Source organism: Protopterus annectens, chromosome 4.part1, assembly GCF_019279795.1.
Source record: "Protopterus annectens isolate FY-2018-M chromosome 4.part1, PAN1.0, whole genome shotgun sequence".
NCBI classification, from domain to species: Eukaryota; Metazoa; Chordata; order Ceratodontiformes; family Protopteridae; genus Protopterus; species Protopterus annectens.
In genome coordinates, this window is record NC_056734.1 from 602772954 (window position 1) to 602789172 (window position 16219).

Sequence of the window (16219 nt, forward strand, 5' to 3'; positions counted from 1 at the left end):
ACCACATATAGGCCTGAGGGAGCAAGAGAGAAAACAAAACCTGAAGGGACAACATCCAAAAGGAAGGCACTTTTAGAAAAGTGTTTAGGTGAAAGAGGTCTAGAGTAGGTCTCCAGGTGCCTTCTTTTCTGGGCACTAGAAAGTCTGGAGTAGAACCCTTTCCCCTTTTGGGACACAGGCTGATGGTCTGATGAAGCTATTTAGTGAAAGCGCTTACCGTTCGCAATAAACTAGTTTTTGTTTATATCTCTCAGTTCATGATTTTTTACTTTGCCATATACGTTGACTGCTGCTTTTGGTCTGTCTATTTGGAAAAACCTCTTGAATAGTACTGAGTCAAGAGATTTTGAAGAACCTCTGAGGAATAAGGGAAGTTGTTCCTGAGGAGGCTGAGGAATGCCCATAAAAGAAAGACTGGATTTCCCACCCTGAAGTACCCCTGAAGAATGATCGAGAGAAGCCAAGAATCCTGAGTGATCTGAAGCCAAAGAGGAAGAGAAAGAGGAATATGGCTGGAAGAGATGGATAGTCACACAGCACCTGGTTTGTCTGGAAATGAAGACTTCGAAGTCCCTGAAAACTGAGTAGCCTTAGCAGGAGGAGCCTGTTTGCCACTCTTTCTACCTTTAGTAGAAGGGTGGTATTGCCTACTAACAAAAGGAGGCCTAGCAGGGTAATTTCTCTGTAATTTAGGAACAGGAGAACAAACACATGTTTAAGCTCCTGTAAGGCCTTACCCTTATCCTAAAGGGACTTAAACAAACCAGCAGCAGCTTCCTCAAACAAAAGTTTAGAATCCAGAGGAGCATCCATCAGTTTAGCTTTAATATCATTAGGAAGAGGTTGAATCCTTAGCCAAGAATACCTCCTCATAACTGAACCAAAAACAACAGCAAAGAGGCATCTGCTGCATCATAACTACATTTAATAGAATGACAAACTTGAGAGAAAGTCCCTAGCAAGGAAAGAACAGAAGTTTTACCCTCAGAGTGTGGAAAATTAGAAATACGTTGACAGGCTAGGAAAGAAGAGCCAACAGAAACTTAGACATATGGGTCTGATAATTAATAGCCCTAAAAGCTAGGGTAGCAGAAGTGTAAACCTTCTTACCCAGCCTTTCCATAGTTCTACCGTCCTTGTCAGAAAGCAATAACCTGGGCGAAAGAAGCAATTGAGACGGCTTATCAGAGGCCACAGACACTACAGAAGGGTCAACAGCAGGACATGTAATAGGAAAGAACAATCCTCAGGCACTCTATAAAACCTGTCAGGCTTCTTGGGAGCAGTGGGTAGAGAATCAAGCGCATGAGAAGTATTGGAAAAAGCATCCAGTAAAGCAGCCAAAACAGAAGGAATAGCCGCAGGTTTTGGAGATTCCAACTGCAGCAACTCATAGTACCTCTTATGGATATCAGAGACCTGAGCACAATCCTACTTAAAAAAAAATCCATCATCCTAGAGAGTGTGTCCCCAAAGGAAATTTCCTGAAAAGGAACATCTGGGCTAATAGATTCCTCCTTCTCTGACCCAAAGTCCAAAGGAGAAGGACTTTGGGTAGAATAAGTCATGGATTCATTATCAGAGTCTGACTCATCCTCAGAAGAATCCTGTTCTGTAGACCTTTTAACGGGAGTAGAGGACCAAGGAAGATCAGGACCTGAAAACCCTTGGGAGTTTCTAAGGACATAATGCAGTAAATAGCCCCTCAGTGAAGGCCTGTAACTCACTTTGTGGATCCCTAGAAGCAGAAGAAACATGTTCAGTTTTCTGCTTCTTTTTTAAAGGAACTTCCCCCTTGAAAAAACTGAGAAGGCTCAGACCAGGGGCAGCAGTCAAGAACCATGGTAGGAACTTCTTCCCCATCTAAATACTGAGGAACTTCCCTAGGCCCCTTGGAAAAAAATCAACCATGGTTCCCCCTGAACGTCCGAGATGGATGCCTGCAAAGCCTCTCTGGACATGCTGCCATCCGGACCCTCACCAGCCTCCAACATGGTCACAATAGAGTAATCCGACAGCACAACCAGGTGGGCCTCCAGGTTTATAATGACCTCAGGAGAAACACCTGGCAGAGGCTGGACAGTGGAAGTTTCAGGCTGTACCTTTTTTACCTTCTTCTTCTCTAACAGCTGCCCCTCGGGATGAGAGATTCTTTCCATTGTATCTTTAGCGAGAAGCTTAAGACGTTGACTCTCAAGATACAAGGAAAGGAAAGAAAGCCTGCTGCAAAAAGGTTTTTGGAACCAACGCCTGACAAATGAAATGAGATGTATGGTCTTGACAGATTCCTAGACAAAAAAAAGACACTTATCGTGTTGGTCTTTATGGGGAATCTGCCTCCCACTCTGGCATTTAACCTTCCTGGATGACATTACCCTCAAGGACCACTAAAAAATAAAAAAAAAAAAAACAACAGGGCACTTATCTGCAGCTGTAAATAAGTCAGCAAGCAGGCATAGATAGTCTCTGGAGAATGAAAATGCATTCCACTGGCAGAAATGGACACAGGAAAATGGACCAACTGTGAAAAGATATATTTGGAACTGGTGGCAAAGAAGTTCTGTTTATGGCAGGTCTGAACCTCACCTTTATGCCCTGTGCCTATGCAAAGAGCATTTGAGTGATGTTCAGCGTACCTTTTAAATAAGAAACAAGTAGTCTTTGGTAGACTGGCCAGACGTTCGGGTTTCCACAGCAGGGAATCCCATATCATAATGAAAACTGCAGCAGTGAATTTATGGACATCAATTGGTTCCATGTTTTATACAATATTACGGGTTACAGTTTTGCCACAAATACTTTATTTTATAGGTTCATAGCTGTTTTCCTGTATGCAATACTCGTGGGTACTTGGTACTAGAACTAGCACATGCTGTTCTGACTTAATTAGGTTCTAAAATGGCTCTTATTTTATGGTTAACATTGACAAGAATTAATATTAAATTTAACAAAGCCAATAACCAGAAAGATATATTATATCCTTTGCTCAGAATTGGTAGCCTGACTTTACTACCGTCTTGGATCTGATTTTGCATGAACATCTGTGATTTTGTCAGTAGTCACTGAGGAGATGATAGAAACTCTAAATGCCCACATTTTCTCTTCTAGAGGGCCTCCGATGTATAGTCAGATCAACTCAGATCTCACTCAAATGGTAGAAAAAGATGCAGCTGCTAAAAGAACTTAAGTTTTTCCTTGTATTTGGTCACTGTGTCAGCATTTTCATTGTCACCTAAGCTCACTGACATCTTTAGTTTTTGTGACCTCTGTGTTATGTATAGCAGAGGAGGAGAGTGTAAGGATTCTCCCCCCTTGCAAGATAATGAGTGGATGCTTTGCAAACACTAAAAACAAATTTGTAAAATGTTCTCCTTGATTGTTTAGTCACAGATGAAAAGACTTTGATCAATAAATTGACTATAGATCAAACTGAACTTATTTTATAAACCATTACCTGGATATTTTTGTCTTTAAAACTTCTGCAAAATGCAACAATATGCTCCGGCATTGTCTAAAGATGGTCATTTATTTAATTTGTCAACAGGATTGTCAGACTGGATCCAGCAGCAAGGCAGCATTACAGATAAAATAGGAATGTGTGAAATAATGTTATGTGACTTGCAGGTTTTAAACTGTAGCAATTTAAGAGGCCATGTAAAGGTGAGTGTGTGCATGTGTGTGTGTGCCTTCTGTGAAAGTTTGGGTGCCGGGCTGGCAACTCGACACCGTAAAAACTCCACTGCCAATTATGAGCGGACAGGTGATCTGCTGTGGCGACCCCTAACCGGGAAAAAGCCGAAAGAAGAAGAAGAAGGATATTGAATTGTGCTATTAAATTACAGCAGAGGTAGTGAAGTAAAATTGAAACATTTAAGCATTATTAATGATTTGCTCTGCTAATTATAACTTTTGAAGGAGTTTTGAAATAGATTTCAGAGGAGTGAAGCCATATCATTCTGTATTGCCAGGTGGACAGTAAACAGAGGCACCTTCAAAGTTGTGGGCACAATTTACAACTTCTGACAGCTATTTCCTCTTAACTGTGCCTCAAGTACTAAAGATAGGTAGCCAGAAATGTAGTAATTTCACTTCCACAGTTCTAAAAAGAAGAAAGAGAAAGTCATTATTTTAACTCATTTTTTCTGTCTTCTTCCTCTATTATCATTCAGGGTCCATTTGTCCATATTGCCAGTATGTGTGCAGCTTTGCTGAGTAAATTCATGTCGTTGTTTGGAGGAATCTATGAGGTAAGAATTATTTTCCCTTATGATAATTCTGCAAAATTGTGCTTGGTTGTTTTTAATAAGAAGAGCACTGATAACAGACAACAATTGTATATTCCCACTGCTTCAATATGTAAGGTCATTTTAAAAGTGCTATCATATGCTCTAACTGTAAAATGATTGTATCAGCACTGAAAAAACAAGTGAACCATGTATGGAGATTACACAACATATAAAAAGGAAAATATGGTATTAATGAAGTACTTGAATTGTTTTAGTTAAAGATGGTCATAAGTTCATTCTTTTCTGACTTAGTGTTGTACACGATTGTTTTTCATAGGTTCATAGGTAGGTACTAGGCTATCGGCCCTGGGGCCTATACAAGCCCAGCCAAAAAGGTACCCTGGCTTTTGCCACCCAAGAAAATTATTTTCCTGTGCCACTGTCGAGCAAAGCCACAGAGGTGATCCCCAGGGTGAATTTCCTATTGCCCATCCAATCATCAAGATTTTTCTTGAAGAGTGCTAATGAAGAGCTTTGTTTGATATAGATAGGTAGTTTATTCCAGAGTATGGGAAGTCTCTGGGACAGGAATCTATCCCTCCGGTATGTTCTGTTTATTGTGGTGACAAGGTTTAGGTCTCTAGAGCATGTAGCTCAGAGGGATTGGGATTTCTTTAAGTGGAGCATGTCCAACAGCTCTGGGTTTGACATAGCTTTGTACGTTAGGCAGAGATCGCCTCTGAGTAGGCGATATGCGATTGAGTAAAGCTGGAGTTTTTGAGACGGTCTGCATAGGGCATCTGTTTGAGGCCAGTAATCCTCTTTGTGAGGGATTTCTGTGGCCTTTCCAGTTGTTGTAGATGTCTTGTGAGGTACATACCAAAAGGGGTGTTGTACTCTATAATGGGTCTAATGAGTGATGAGTAGAGGGGAACAATGACCTCTTTTTTCCTGGATGAGAAACCTTTTGTGATGAGGTGTACCACGTAGAAGGATTTCCTGACTACTGTGGCGATGTGATTATCAAAGGAGAAACTACTGTCCACCTGTGTCCCAAGGTCTCTTATCACACTTTCGGTGTTAAGTATACTACCGCCTATGTTGTAGTTCATGGGTACAGAGTTTTTACCAAAGGGATGACAATGCACTTTTTGGCATTGAGCTTGAGGCCATGGCTTTGACACCAGGCATCTGTCTCAGTGATGCCCTTTTGTAGGATGTCCACATCGTTAGGAGTTTCGATTATGGCTCCTAGTTTGCAGTCATCTGCGAACTTCATTAGCCAAAGACCTTCTGTGTTAGCCTGTACTTCAGAGAAGTAGATACCAAACAGGAGAGGACCCAGGACTGAACCCTGTGGTACTCCACTTGTCACTGGTCTGAAGTCGGATTTGCAGTCTGCTACTTTCACAGTGTGGGTTCTGTCAGTGAGCCAGTTGGCAACCCATCTTGTGACATAGGGATTTATACCTAGTTTAGTGAGTTTATCTATAATTCCAGAGTGGGGGATGGTGTCGAAAGCCTTGGCAAGATCCAGATAGGCTGTGTGAACCACCTTACCCTCGTCTACAGCTTTGGTGACTGCTTCAAAGAAGTCTATCAGGTTTAGGAGACATGATCTGCCTTTTACAAACCCGAACTGGGTGGGGTCTAGAGTTTGGAGATCACCAATGTCTTTGTTTATAAGTTCCATGGTGATACGTTCCATGGCCTTGCAGACCAGGCTCATCAGGCTAATGGGGCGGTAGTTCCCGGGGTCTGTGGTGGCTCCCCCCTTGTGGAGTGGGATAACCGTTGCTGTGCACCATTCAGCAGGCACAAAGCCTGAGGTGAGGCTATGATTGAACATGTTACTTAGGTGGGGTGCCAGTTCGTTCTGTAGTTCATGTAGAATGCAGCCTGGGATGTTGTCAGGTCCCATGGATGCTGTGTTCTTGGCTTTGTAGAGTGTGGTTTTTAACCTGTGCAGACGTGATTACAGGAACTTTGCATTCTTCTGGTATAGAGATGGGCTCTTTAGGGAGTGAGGGGGGGGGGTAAAGTTAGCACTGAACCTATATGCCAGGATGTTGGCAATATCAGTTGGGTCTGTATATTTAGTGCCATTGTGCTGTAGCTCAGAGCAGATCTGAGTGTTGCCATTGAGATTCTTGACATAGCTATAGAATGCTTTGTGGTTGTCTTTAGAATCAGTGGCGATTTTGTTTTCGTAACTAGCTTTGGAGGATTTTATCAGGGATCGCAGATTCTTACTGAGGCTGACCAGGGAGCTCCTCCACTCATGGGATTTTACTCTCTTTTGCAACAGTTTCTTCCTTCTGTTGTACAGTTTGTTTATGGCAGGGGACCACCAGATTGGCTTCCTTTTTTTGGAGGATAGCATCTTGGTTCTGTTTGGGGTAGCACGATCCATGCACTCATGTAAGTGCTTATAAAGTGCAATTGTGTAGGATTCAGTAGTCGTAACTGTATTGTCCATCTGCATGGGCGTCATGAAGTTCACCACTTCTGTCTTAAGAAGCATGAAGTTGGCTTTGCAGAATTTTTTTACCATGGTTTCCTTAATGGGGGGGTGGGGGCAGGATCTGGATATCTAGGGTAAATTAGTTTATGGTCGGATCGGACCAATGAGGCGTGGTAATGACTAGATCTAGGATATTGTTGCTCCTGGTGGGGCTGTGGATAAGTTGATCCAGGGCATTGGAGTTTATGAATTCCAGAAAGCGTTGAGCGAAGGAGTTGGTACATGAGTAGTTTTCCCGGTTAATGGTGGGGTAGTTGAAATCGCCCATTATTAGGGTGTTTGGTTAAACCCTAATATATTCCAGTACATCAAGAAAAGAGGAGTGGTAATCCTGGGGCATGGTGGGTGATCTGTAGCAAGCTACAATTTGGATTGCAGTTTTACCCAGAGTTAGTTGCACTTGGATAACCTCGGCTGCATTATGCTGAGCAACTAGCCTGGAGGTGTGGATATCCTTAATGAATATGGACACACCTCTGCCTTTGGTGTTCCAGTCCAGGTTATATGGCCAAAAAGTGTGGTATGAGTTATAGCCTGGTAGTGCAGGGGTGCTCTCTGGAGCCTTGAACCAGGTCTCAGTCACTGCACAGATATCAATGTTATCCATTTTAAGGAGTGCCTCTAGTGAGTGCATTTTGAGATTTAGACTTCTAGCATTGAGTAGCATCACCCTCAGTTTTTGCTTACCTGTTCCTGTTACGGTGGTGAATTTGTCATTTGAACCTTGCCTAAAAAAGGCACTATAGGGGCGGCAAGAACCTTAGCCAGTATCCGGAATCCCAGGGGTGACAGGTGCAGGCCATCTCTGGCAAAGCATCGTGGTCTGTCGACCATGTCATCCCAGGCAGACAGATACTGGATCCCTTTAGAATGGCACCAGAAGCTTAGCCAATTGTTGAAGTCAATCATTTTGTCCTTGTACTGCGGCATCATTCTGGGTGATGACAGAATGCTACTTAGGGCTAGGGTCATACCTGCCTGGGCTACAAGATCGGAGAGCTCTTCTATGTCTCTTTTCATGTAGTCCAGGGAGGTACATCTCAGGTCGTTCACACCAAAATGGACAATGACAGAGTCATATTTGTACTGTATAGGTTCATTGGTAGTTCCTAGGCTTGCAAGTCAAAAAAACATTGAGAAGCCTAGCCCAATTTTCCAGTCTCCCCAAATTACTGTCTGGATAAGTGACTTGCTCAAGGTCACAAAACAGGCAAGTGGAGGCTGAGGTAATCCAACCCTGGACGATAGGAAACAGCTTGTTAGCAGCTAATAGCCTTAATCATCAGTGCTGTCATCACTGCGTAATGACTTGTTATCCAACTAACCAGAGTTTTTCAGCATTTTCTCTCCTTTCTGGATTATTACACTGTCTTGGTGAAGGGGGTTTGTGCTTCTCAGTGAAGCTATGATCTACAGATTATAAGGCTAGCTAAAATGGACAGCTGAAGATAGAAAGTACAGAGGAAATACAGTCCACTGGAGAAGGTAATGACAATCCATTCCAATATTATTACCATGAAAACCCTTTGAACAAAATGTTATACTGACTCTGGGGAGACCCATATATCTTTAGGGACCCAGCATTCTACTGGGGGAGGGCTGTGCTACAGCTTATGATGCAGATGGAGTCAAACTGAATGAACATCCACTAGCTGATGTACTCTGAGGTGAAAGGAAAGGCCATTGTTCCAGTGGAACTTGAAATCTCAACTGTGAATGAAGGTAAACGTGATATTGCTGAGATAGCAAGAATAAACATTGATATTGTAGGAATTAGTGACCTAAATGGGTTTGAATAGTTTACTTTTCATCAGTTAATCATTAGATTGTAGAAGAAATGGAATAACCCTCATACTTAATTAAAGGGAGTCAAAAGCAGTGTACTTTTCATCTTAGATTTGTATAAGTTCATCTCGTCAGATATCAGTACAACTGCTCTCTTATGTTGTAGTTTAGCACGATTTACAGGTGCCTTATTCCCTGTGTTTGGACTTAGAAAGGTGGCACATGGTCAGCTGATAAACTACATTTTGTGAGAAGGAGAATTTTGGCACAAGTAATGTAACTGAGTGACAGATCATTCTCTAACAGAAGCATAAGTTGCAGGACATAATGGCAACACACTGCTGATCAGAACAAAATAGAAACCAGCCATGAATACCAACTTGCTTTTTCTTTTGATCTCACCATATCTCATAAGTACCTGGTTTTGCAGTGGCTTCAGGAGGGTAGGCCTCTTTTTAGTAGGACAGTATGTGGCTGAGAATCAATACTGGGAATCACTCAGCAAATGTGTTCTACCTGTGCCTCATCTTTTGTTAAATCAGACCATACATCAGTGATCTTTTCCTTTTAAACTGGTGGCACGTCCCCTTTAAATGCTTTTGCATGTGGACTTCTCAAAAGCAAACGTTCTTCAGTTACTTGATGACCTAAATAAATTCTAGCATAATCCTTCTCTGGTGGATCCTATTCCTACAGCTGAGAACAGTGCCTTAGACTTCTACTGTCACTTAAATTAGAGTATTGATAATGTGGTACCTGTCTGCATTAAGTACCTGAGGATATTAAAAACAAACACCAGTGGTTGAATACCCATATAATTATGTAATGTGAAAAAGAAATTTCTTAATGTTTATAAGAAGTCACATTCTACTTACCCAAGAGCAAATTTAAGTAAACTAGTAGAGAACATTATGCTGCCGCTAGGAAGCTCAAAACTGAATATGAACTTAAAATAGCCACTGAGACCAAAAATAACTACAGTGTTTTCTTTAACTGTATTAGGAAGTTAAGAGCTAACATCCAACAATGTTCACAGCTGTTCAACAATAATACTGCTCATTCTGAGCTGATGGAAATAGCTAATATCCAAGCTGCCAAATTTAGTACATATTTTAACTCTACCCACTGTTGTCACTGTTCCACAGATTTCACATTCAACGTCAACCCTTTTAATTTCCATAAAACAAGTTTTGTCAGCACTCTGAAAAGCTAAGAACATCTCATCCATGGGCAGTATTGCTTACCAAGTTACCAGATTATTGGTACCAAATATGGCCTGTTTGAACCCCAACTTAACCTCTTTAATATGAACCTCTCCACTGCTTAAATTCCTGAAGCCAGGAAAACAGCCGTTAATGTTATACAAGTGTAGCCCAACAACAGACCCTGGTAACTATAGACCCATTAGTCTCACTAACCTTATTTATAAAGTTATGGAGCGTATTACGTCAGAACTCATTAATCTGGGCATTGAAAATCTGTTAATCCTATTTTTTCATCAGTTCAGCTGTGTCAATGAAAGGTTCAGCCTCTTTAATCTCTTAGTTTCTTTGAAAAAGTCACTGAACCAGTGGATAGTGGGTATACTGTTCATACAATATGTCTGGACCTGGCCAAGGTTTTTTACTCTATTCCTCATTCAGGCATTATTGACAAACTTGTAAATCTGAATATAAATCCTTATGTTGTGTGGTGAGTAGCTAACTGGTTATCTGATAGAAAGTCTGTGGTTTGAGTTGCAGTTGCCACTTCTCAAAGCAAACATTACCAGTGGTGTACTGCATGGCTCAGCAGTGGGTCCTTTCCTATTTGACATTTACTTCTTAAACTTTCAGGCTAACCCTCCTGGCCTATGATTATCTATGTTTGCAGATGACTGTAAATTGGGAGCTGTTATTCAATCTTCCACTGAATCACAGTTGTTCCAACATAGGTTAAACCATGTTAACTGTTATTGCAAGGACAGTGACCTCAAAGTAAATGTGAAGAAAGCAGTGTAGTTAACGTTAATAAATAAAACACTCTCCCATACCATATAGGTGACGCACTTCTCCAGTTGGGCACTCTTGTAAGAGATCTGTGCACCCTTGTTGATAATTCAATACCTTTTGGCCATCATGCCTACATAGCAGTTAGGAAAGCCTTCTAAATAGTTCATTTGATTACCAAAGGTGTCTCCTCTAGATACAGAGATGCATTAATTCCCCTTTACTTGTATCATAACTATTCCTGTGGCAGCACGTGTATGCGTAGAGCTAGAGTATAGATGGCCCTGAATTCAACTACAGGGTGTTCATCCTTTCCTTCACTTTTAGTGGTTGGCATAATGTTTAAGGTGTTTACCTTACAGACACAAGGTACATGGCTTGATTCTCACATGGGATAATTGGCTAGGCTTAAAATGGCCCACAAGGGCGGTTAGCCTACTACTAATCCATGAACCTATGAATCTCATCAGACCCATTAATGAATGTAATGCCCCTTTTGGTGTGTTTTTGCCTAAACATGTCACTCTACTTGAAATATCTCAGAGATTCCTAATTAAAAAGATCAGTCACCTCAAAAATCATAGTTATCAAGACAGACTAGTAGACCTCTCCATATACTCAGTTTCTTAGAGACTCCTCTGTGAGGATCTGTGTGTCTGGCCTTTCCAGCCATGAAAGAGCTGACACTCTTTGACCTTCCATTCCTCTCAAACAAATGATTCCTCAAATATCACAAGCTAGACCTTTATCAACAGGTAAATAAAACATGTTGGTGTGGCAGATTTATATCCCAACATATCCACACCTCTGAAACAAACATCCACTGCCTGTCAAGCAGAAGTAGTACATTTGCCACTTTCAAAGTAAACCTAGATAATTGGATTGGTGGCCTCAACTTCTTCCCCCAGTCTATGTTGTATTATCCTTTGAGGCTGGAGGGATCTTATCAGTTTGGATTATTGGATGGGCTTGTAATGATATGTGGACTGATTACTTAGTACTTTCATATGAAGCTATGAAATTAGATTCAAACACCTGAATTTGGCAAATCATGTTAACATTATTAGAATTTGGGGTCCTTCTTCTGAGGCAGAAAAAGCAGTTGGCATAAGAACTAGAAGAGAGAGAGAGAGAGATTCCAGTGCATCAGGTACAGAAATGTATTGAGGCAGAATCCTTGGAGAAATGAGATGTCCTCTTCTGACTGGACTTTATTGGCTAATAAACTGTAATAGCTAAGCAGACAGATATGATAGAGTTGTTGTATCTTTCGGCTTTTCCCGGTTAGGGGTCGCCACAGCGGAACTCCGGTCCGCTAATGATTGGCAGTAGATTTTTACATACTGACTTGCCAGGCGTGATGCACAACCTTCAATGAAGGTACGCCCATTCACGCATGTCTCCACACAGAAGACACTTTAGCTGAGAATCAAACAGGACAACATCTTACTGTGAGGTGACAACACTACCGCAACAGAGTATGTTTCATAAATAAATCTATTTTTATGCATCTTTCAGGATGTCTGTATATATTTTATGTCTACCCATTTATGTCTTATGCCCAGTTTATGCATGTCAGTGTTGTGGAATGGGAAACTATACCAGCAACTAATGGGCATAGGAAAGTAATGAGTCCCATATGGAATGCCATTCTATCACATGTAGGGTTGCCAGCTGTCCGTTTTTTTTGACAAATTGTCCGGTTACCAATTTCATTCAAAACCGGACACATGAAGTCCGGTTTTGCACCACTACCCACTGCCACAACAAGTTACCGGCTTTCCTAAAATCTTTCTTAGGCAACAGGCTGGTGCTCAGCTGGGGGAAAGCACTCCTCACATCGCTATCAACTAAAAAATGAGGAGGTGGTAATCCCGCCCACTACCGACCCCATCAGACAGCAGGAAAGTTTTCAGATCTGACAGTCTGCCGATTTGGCCAACCTGCACTTTGAATGACACTTGTTCCGTTAGCAGGACGATCTGCTATTGGGCAACATGTATTAGTAGATTACGTTGCAATAGATCAGAGGAAAATGCCACTGGTTAGCCCTGCCACAGTAATTCATAAGTACCACTCACTCGCATACATAAGTTCTGATGTTGAAAGTGTCCAAACCATGTACTGCATGTTGGAGGAAATCAGAGCACCCGGAGGGAACATATGTTTAAGTGATATGCTTTACACAAGAAGCAGAAAACTTTGTTGTCAGAGAAAGGGCACAGAATACGGTACCAAACTCCAGAGGCAACACAAGGCTCACATCCTGCTGTCAGAGATACATTTGGTGGTTTTCTATTTCACTGATTAACCTGATTCACTGATTAGCAGCAACAAAGGTACGAGTGCATTTTTTTTCATTCTGAACATTTCAGAAACGTGGAGTACAGGTGCCCGAAGTAACGTGACTTGCATAAAGAAAAGAATACTCCCAAAATAGTCTTTTTTTAGTAGATGTAGATCATAGCTGGAAGTTATGCATACATTTATTAAAATACATAGGGTTATGTGTACATTTTTAAATGCAGAGCAGGTTAGGCAACAGTGAGATTGTGAGTACAAAATTAACATTTTTAGCGACCAATACTGAAAGGTGCAGCGATGGCTAGAATCAAAAGCACAGCTTTCACCATAGATCAAAAGATAGTTTACAGTCACTGCTCTCTCCTCTAATGTGCAATTTAAAGTTTACTTCAGTCCAAGTTTTATTCGTATTTATCCGGTAGTCCAGAAAACACTGTAAAAACTCCGGTATTCTGTTTGAAAAAGGAAACAGACTATCGGAGTTTGTTAAATCGGCTGATTTAATATGCTTTTTTGCAGAAAAGCATAGTAAATCAGCTGAAAGCAGGTAGCAGGAATGGAAAAAAAGGGCATTCCCGCATGCTGACATCACATTGACATCACATAATGGGCGGGAACTGGGTGGGGATAGGCAGGGTTTCGGGTGATGCGAGGGGTGTGGCCTTACTCCGGTTTTAGCCACAAAGAATGGTGGCAACCCTAATCACATGGCATACAGATATGGCCAGTTTCTGTGTGCCAGTCTACCTGTCAGCCTGTTTTTGGATTCTAGGAGGAAACTTAAGAGCCCAGTGACAGCCCATGCAGTCATGAAGATAGTGAACAAATTCTCAGCTAAGAATTAAAGCTGGAAACCAATCAACAGCTTTATTGCAGTCTCTGCCACTGAAGGAAATGTTGCACATTAGTAACTCTTAGAGAGGGGAAGAATACTACAACCAGGAGCAAGCACCCCAGCAAACACACCTACCTGTGATGCATAGATCTCAGCAAACATGAACTGAATTCCTGCAGTTGTTGTCTGTGTCACCAATGAACTTCAAATAACAAATTCCGCTGTAGGATTTAACAACAAAAACTTTCCTTTCATTACCTAATTGTTCTCATCTTTTCCTGTATCAGTCTGTCTCTGTTTGTCTGCCTAGTTTTGAAGTGAACTCTGTCCTGTGATGAAGAACAAGGCAGTTTGTGTTTCTTCAGCAGTGGAAGCAGATACACAAATGCTGCCAGATCAGTACAGTAATTAACGTACAATAATTAATGTGCCTGCTGAGTTAATAGCATCCACCAGAATAATAGAGATAAAATGGACTCATTGCACATGTTGTAGGGTTTAGAAAATATGTAATGTCTAGCAACACCAGGGGTCCTTGCAGTTCCATGAAAGCAACAGCTCAGCTATAATGTCTGTATATATACTCAGGAGTTTTCTCTCTCTGCTTCTGTCTTACAAGCATTTGCAAATTTATTCATTTTTTGTTTGTTAATTAGCTAAGTGAACTGATCCACCATCAGTTGTTTTCAGCCACAACCTGGACCTCAAAGCAGACCTAAATGCAATATGAATGGATAGTTTTGAGTTGCCAGCCAATATATTTTGGAGAGATGAGGAAAATGTAACTGGAAAAAAATAATAATTCAGGCAGAGTAAACACTGAAGCACCACACTGACAGTAACCATAGGTCAGGATTGAACTTCATATCCTGGAGTTGACAGGTAGAATTAAAGTATCTCACTCTACATTAGTGCACTGACCAGAACCGCTTTGCCCATGATATGCACATATATTGCTTGAGTTGGTAAGAAAAAAAGAAAAACATGACTGTTTGATTTACAAAACACCACACATTCTCACAAAGGTTTTCTTGCCTGAGTGTAACACATTATAATGTAAATAACAAATATAGCCCTGAAATAACCATGGCATAGAGGGATAAGACCCTAACTGTGGTGTAAGTGACCTGGGTTTAATTAGCAGCCAGCCGGTAGCTATATGCTTTGTCCATACGAATACCAAGTGGTTGGTCATAAATTAAAAAAAGGTCCATCTGAGAAAACAGTCAACGACTTGAATCCCCCCCACCACTGAGTGCCCTTAGGTTCTGCACCACCCAGTGTTAGAACAGAGATAGTCCTAGAGCAGTAGGAGAGGTCTGATGCATCCATTAATGGATGGGGGCACTTGGGTAGACAGAAAGAATAAATCAGAAGGGAACAAAAAAATATATATGCGTCCTGCACATAGTTAACATTTGATTGCCTTTTTGATGCATTTTTATGTTTTCAGGTGTCATTTGTATCACAGAAATGGTACAGGTGCTTGTATGTCTGTGTTGACTACTGTAAAGGAGTGAAAAATAGGATACTAGCATAATAAACTATTCACCCTGGCTGTGCCTGCAAATAGTTCATTGAGATTTGTATATTATCCCGGTAAACAAATATAAATTAATAAATAAATAAATACGTATATAGTTATACAGGGTTTAATGTTGTTGCGTCAGTGGTTTGATCCTTGTCTCTGGTTGCACTCTGGGTAAAAATTGCAGGTTCTTTTAATGTACAGATGGGTCACTGTGAGGCCACTCCTGTGTACAAACGTGCCACCTTGAGGCACTCCTTTTCCCTCACAGAAATACATGTTTGGGATATTGGTTGTTCTGAATTTCTCCTGGTTTGTATTGTGAAGCCATATTTCAATAGCATTTACCTGATGCTCGTAATAAAGTAATCAAGTTTCATACAGCATAGAAGGTCTCTACACAGTATGCTTTTTGTCACATTTTTGAAGTGAACACATGAGCTCAGAATCAATTGCAAGTCTTGTACAGTTTGTCTCAACCCTATGAAATTTTACATTGATGTACAATACAAATATAAAACTTCAAAGTATCTGAGTTAATCTTGCAAGTTTATGAGCCACTATTGCATATAAACACTTCCATCCACTTTATCTGGCATGCTTACCAAATGTTTGCAGTATCAGCTCTGACATTCAGGGGAAGCTGTATTGCAAGCATATGGTTATGTGGGCAACATGCTGAAGCATGCTTGTTTCATGATCATTTTTTATGAGTCAGACTTCCAGACATGACGGATGCCTGAAATCACATTTAGAGAGGGATTATGGGCTACATTCCATTAGTGCAACCTCACAACAAACCCTTCCTGTATTTTATGATGTTAAAGTGCATGTATAACAGATTTTTGAACTGTCAGTCATGAATTCTCACATTGAACATATAGGAAACACAGTAGGGACAACTAACATCAGAGGACTTTGGATTATCTGGGTCTTGTTTGTGTCAAAAATAGCCAATAAGATTAATTTACTTTGAGTCTTTTTGACTGTCATTACGTGTTCCTGGCATATCATGTACTTGTTGCAGTT

General features: G+C 41.0%; 1 protein-coding gene across 1 annotated transcript in view; it reads left to right on the forward strand.

Annotated features, from left to right (window-relative positions):
• The window catches only part of CLCN2 (chloride voltage-gated channel 2), a 2181634-nt gene that overhangs the window by 485301 nt on the left and 1680114 nt on the right, over positions 1-16219 (forward strand). The window contains 1 exon segment of the mRNA XM_044070805.1: positions 4170-4247. Coding sequence (XP_043926740.1) covers positions 4170-4247 — 78 coding nt within the window.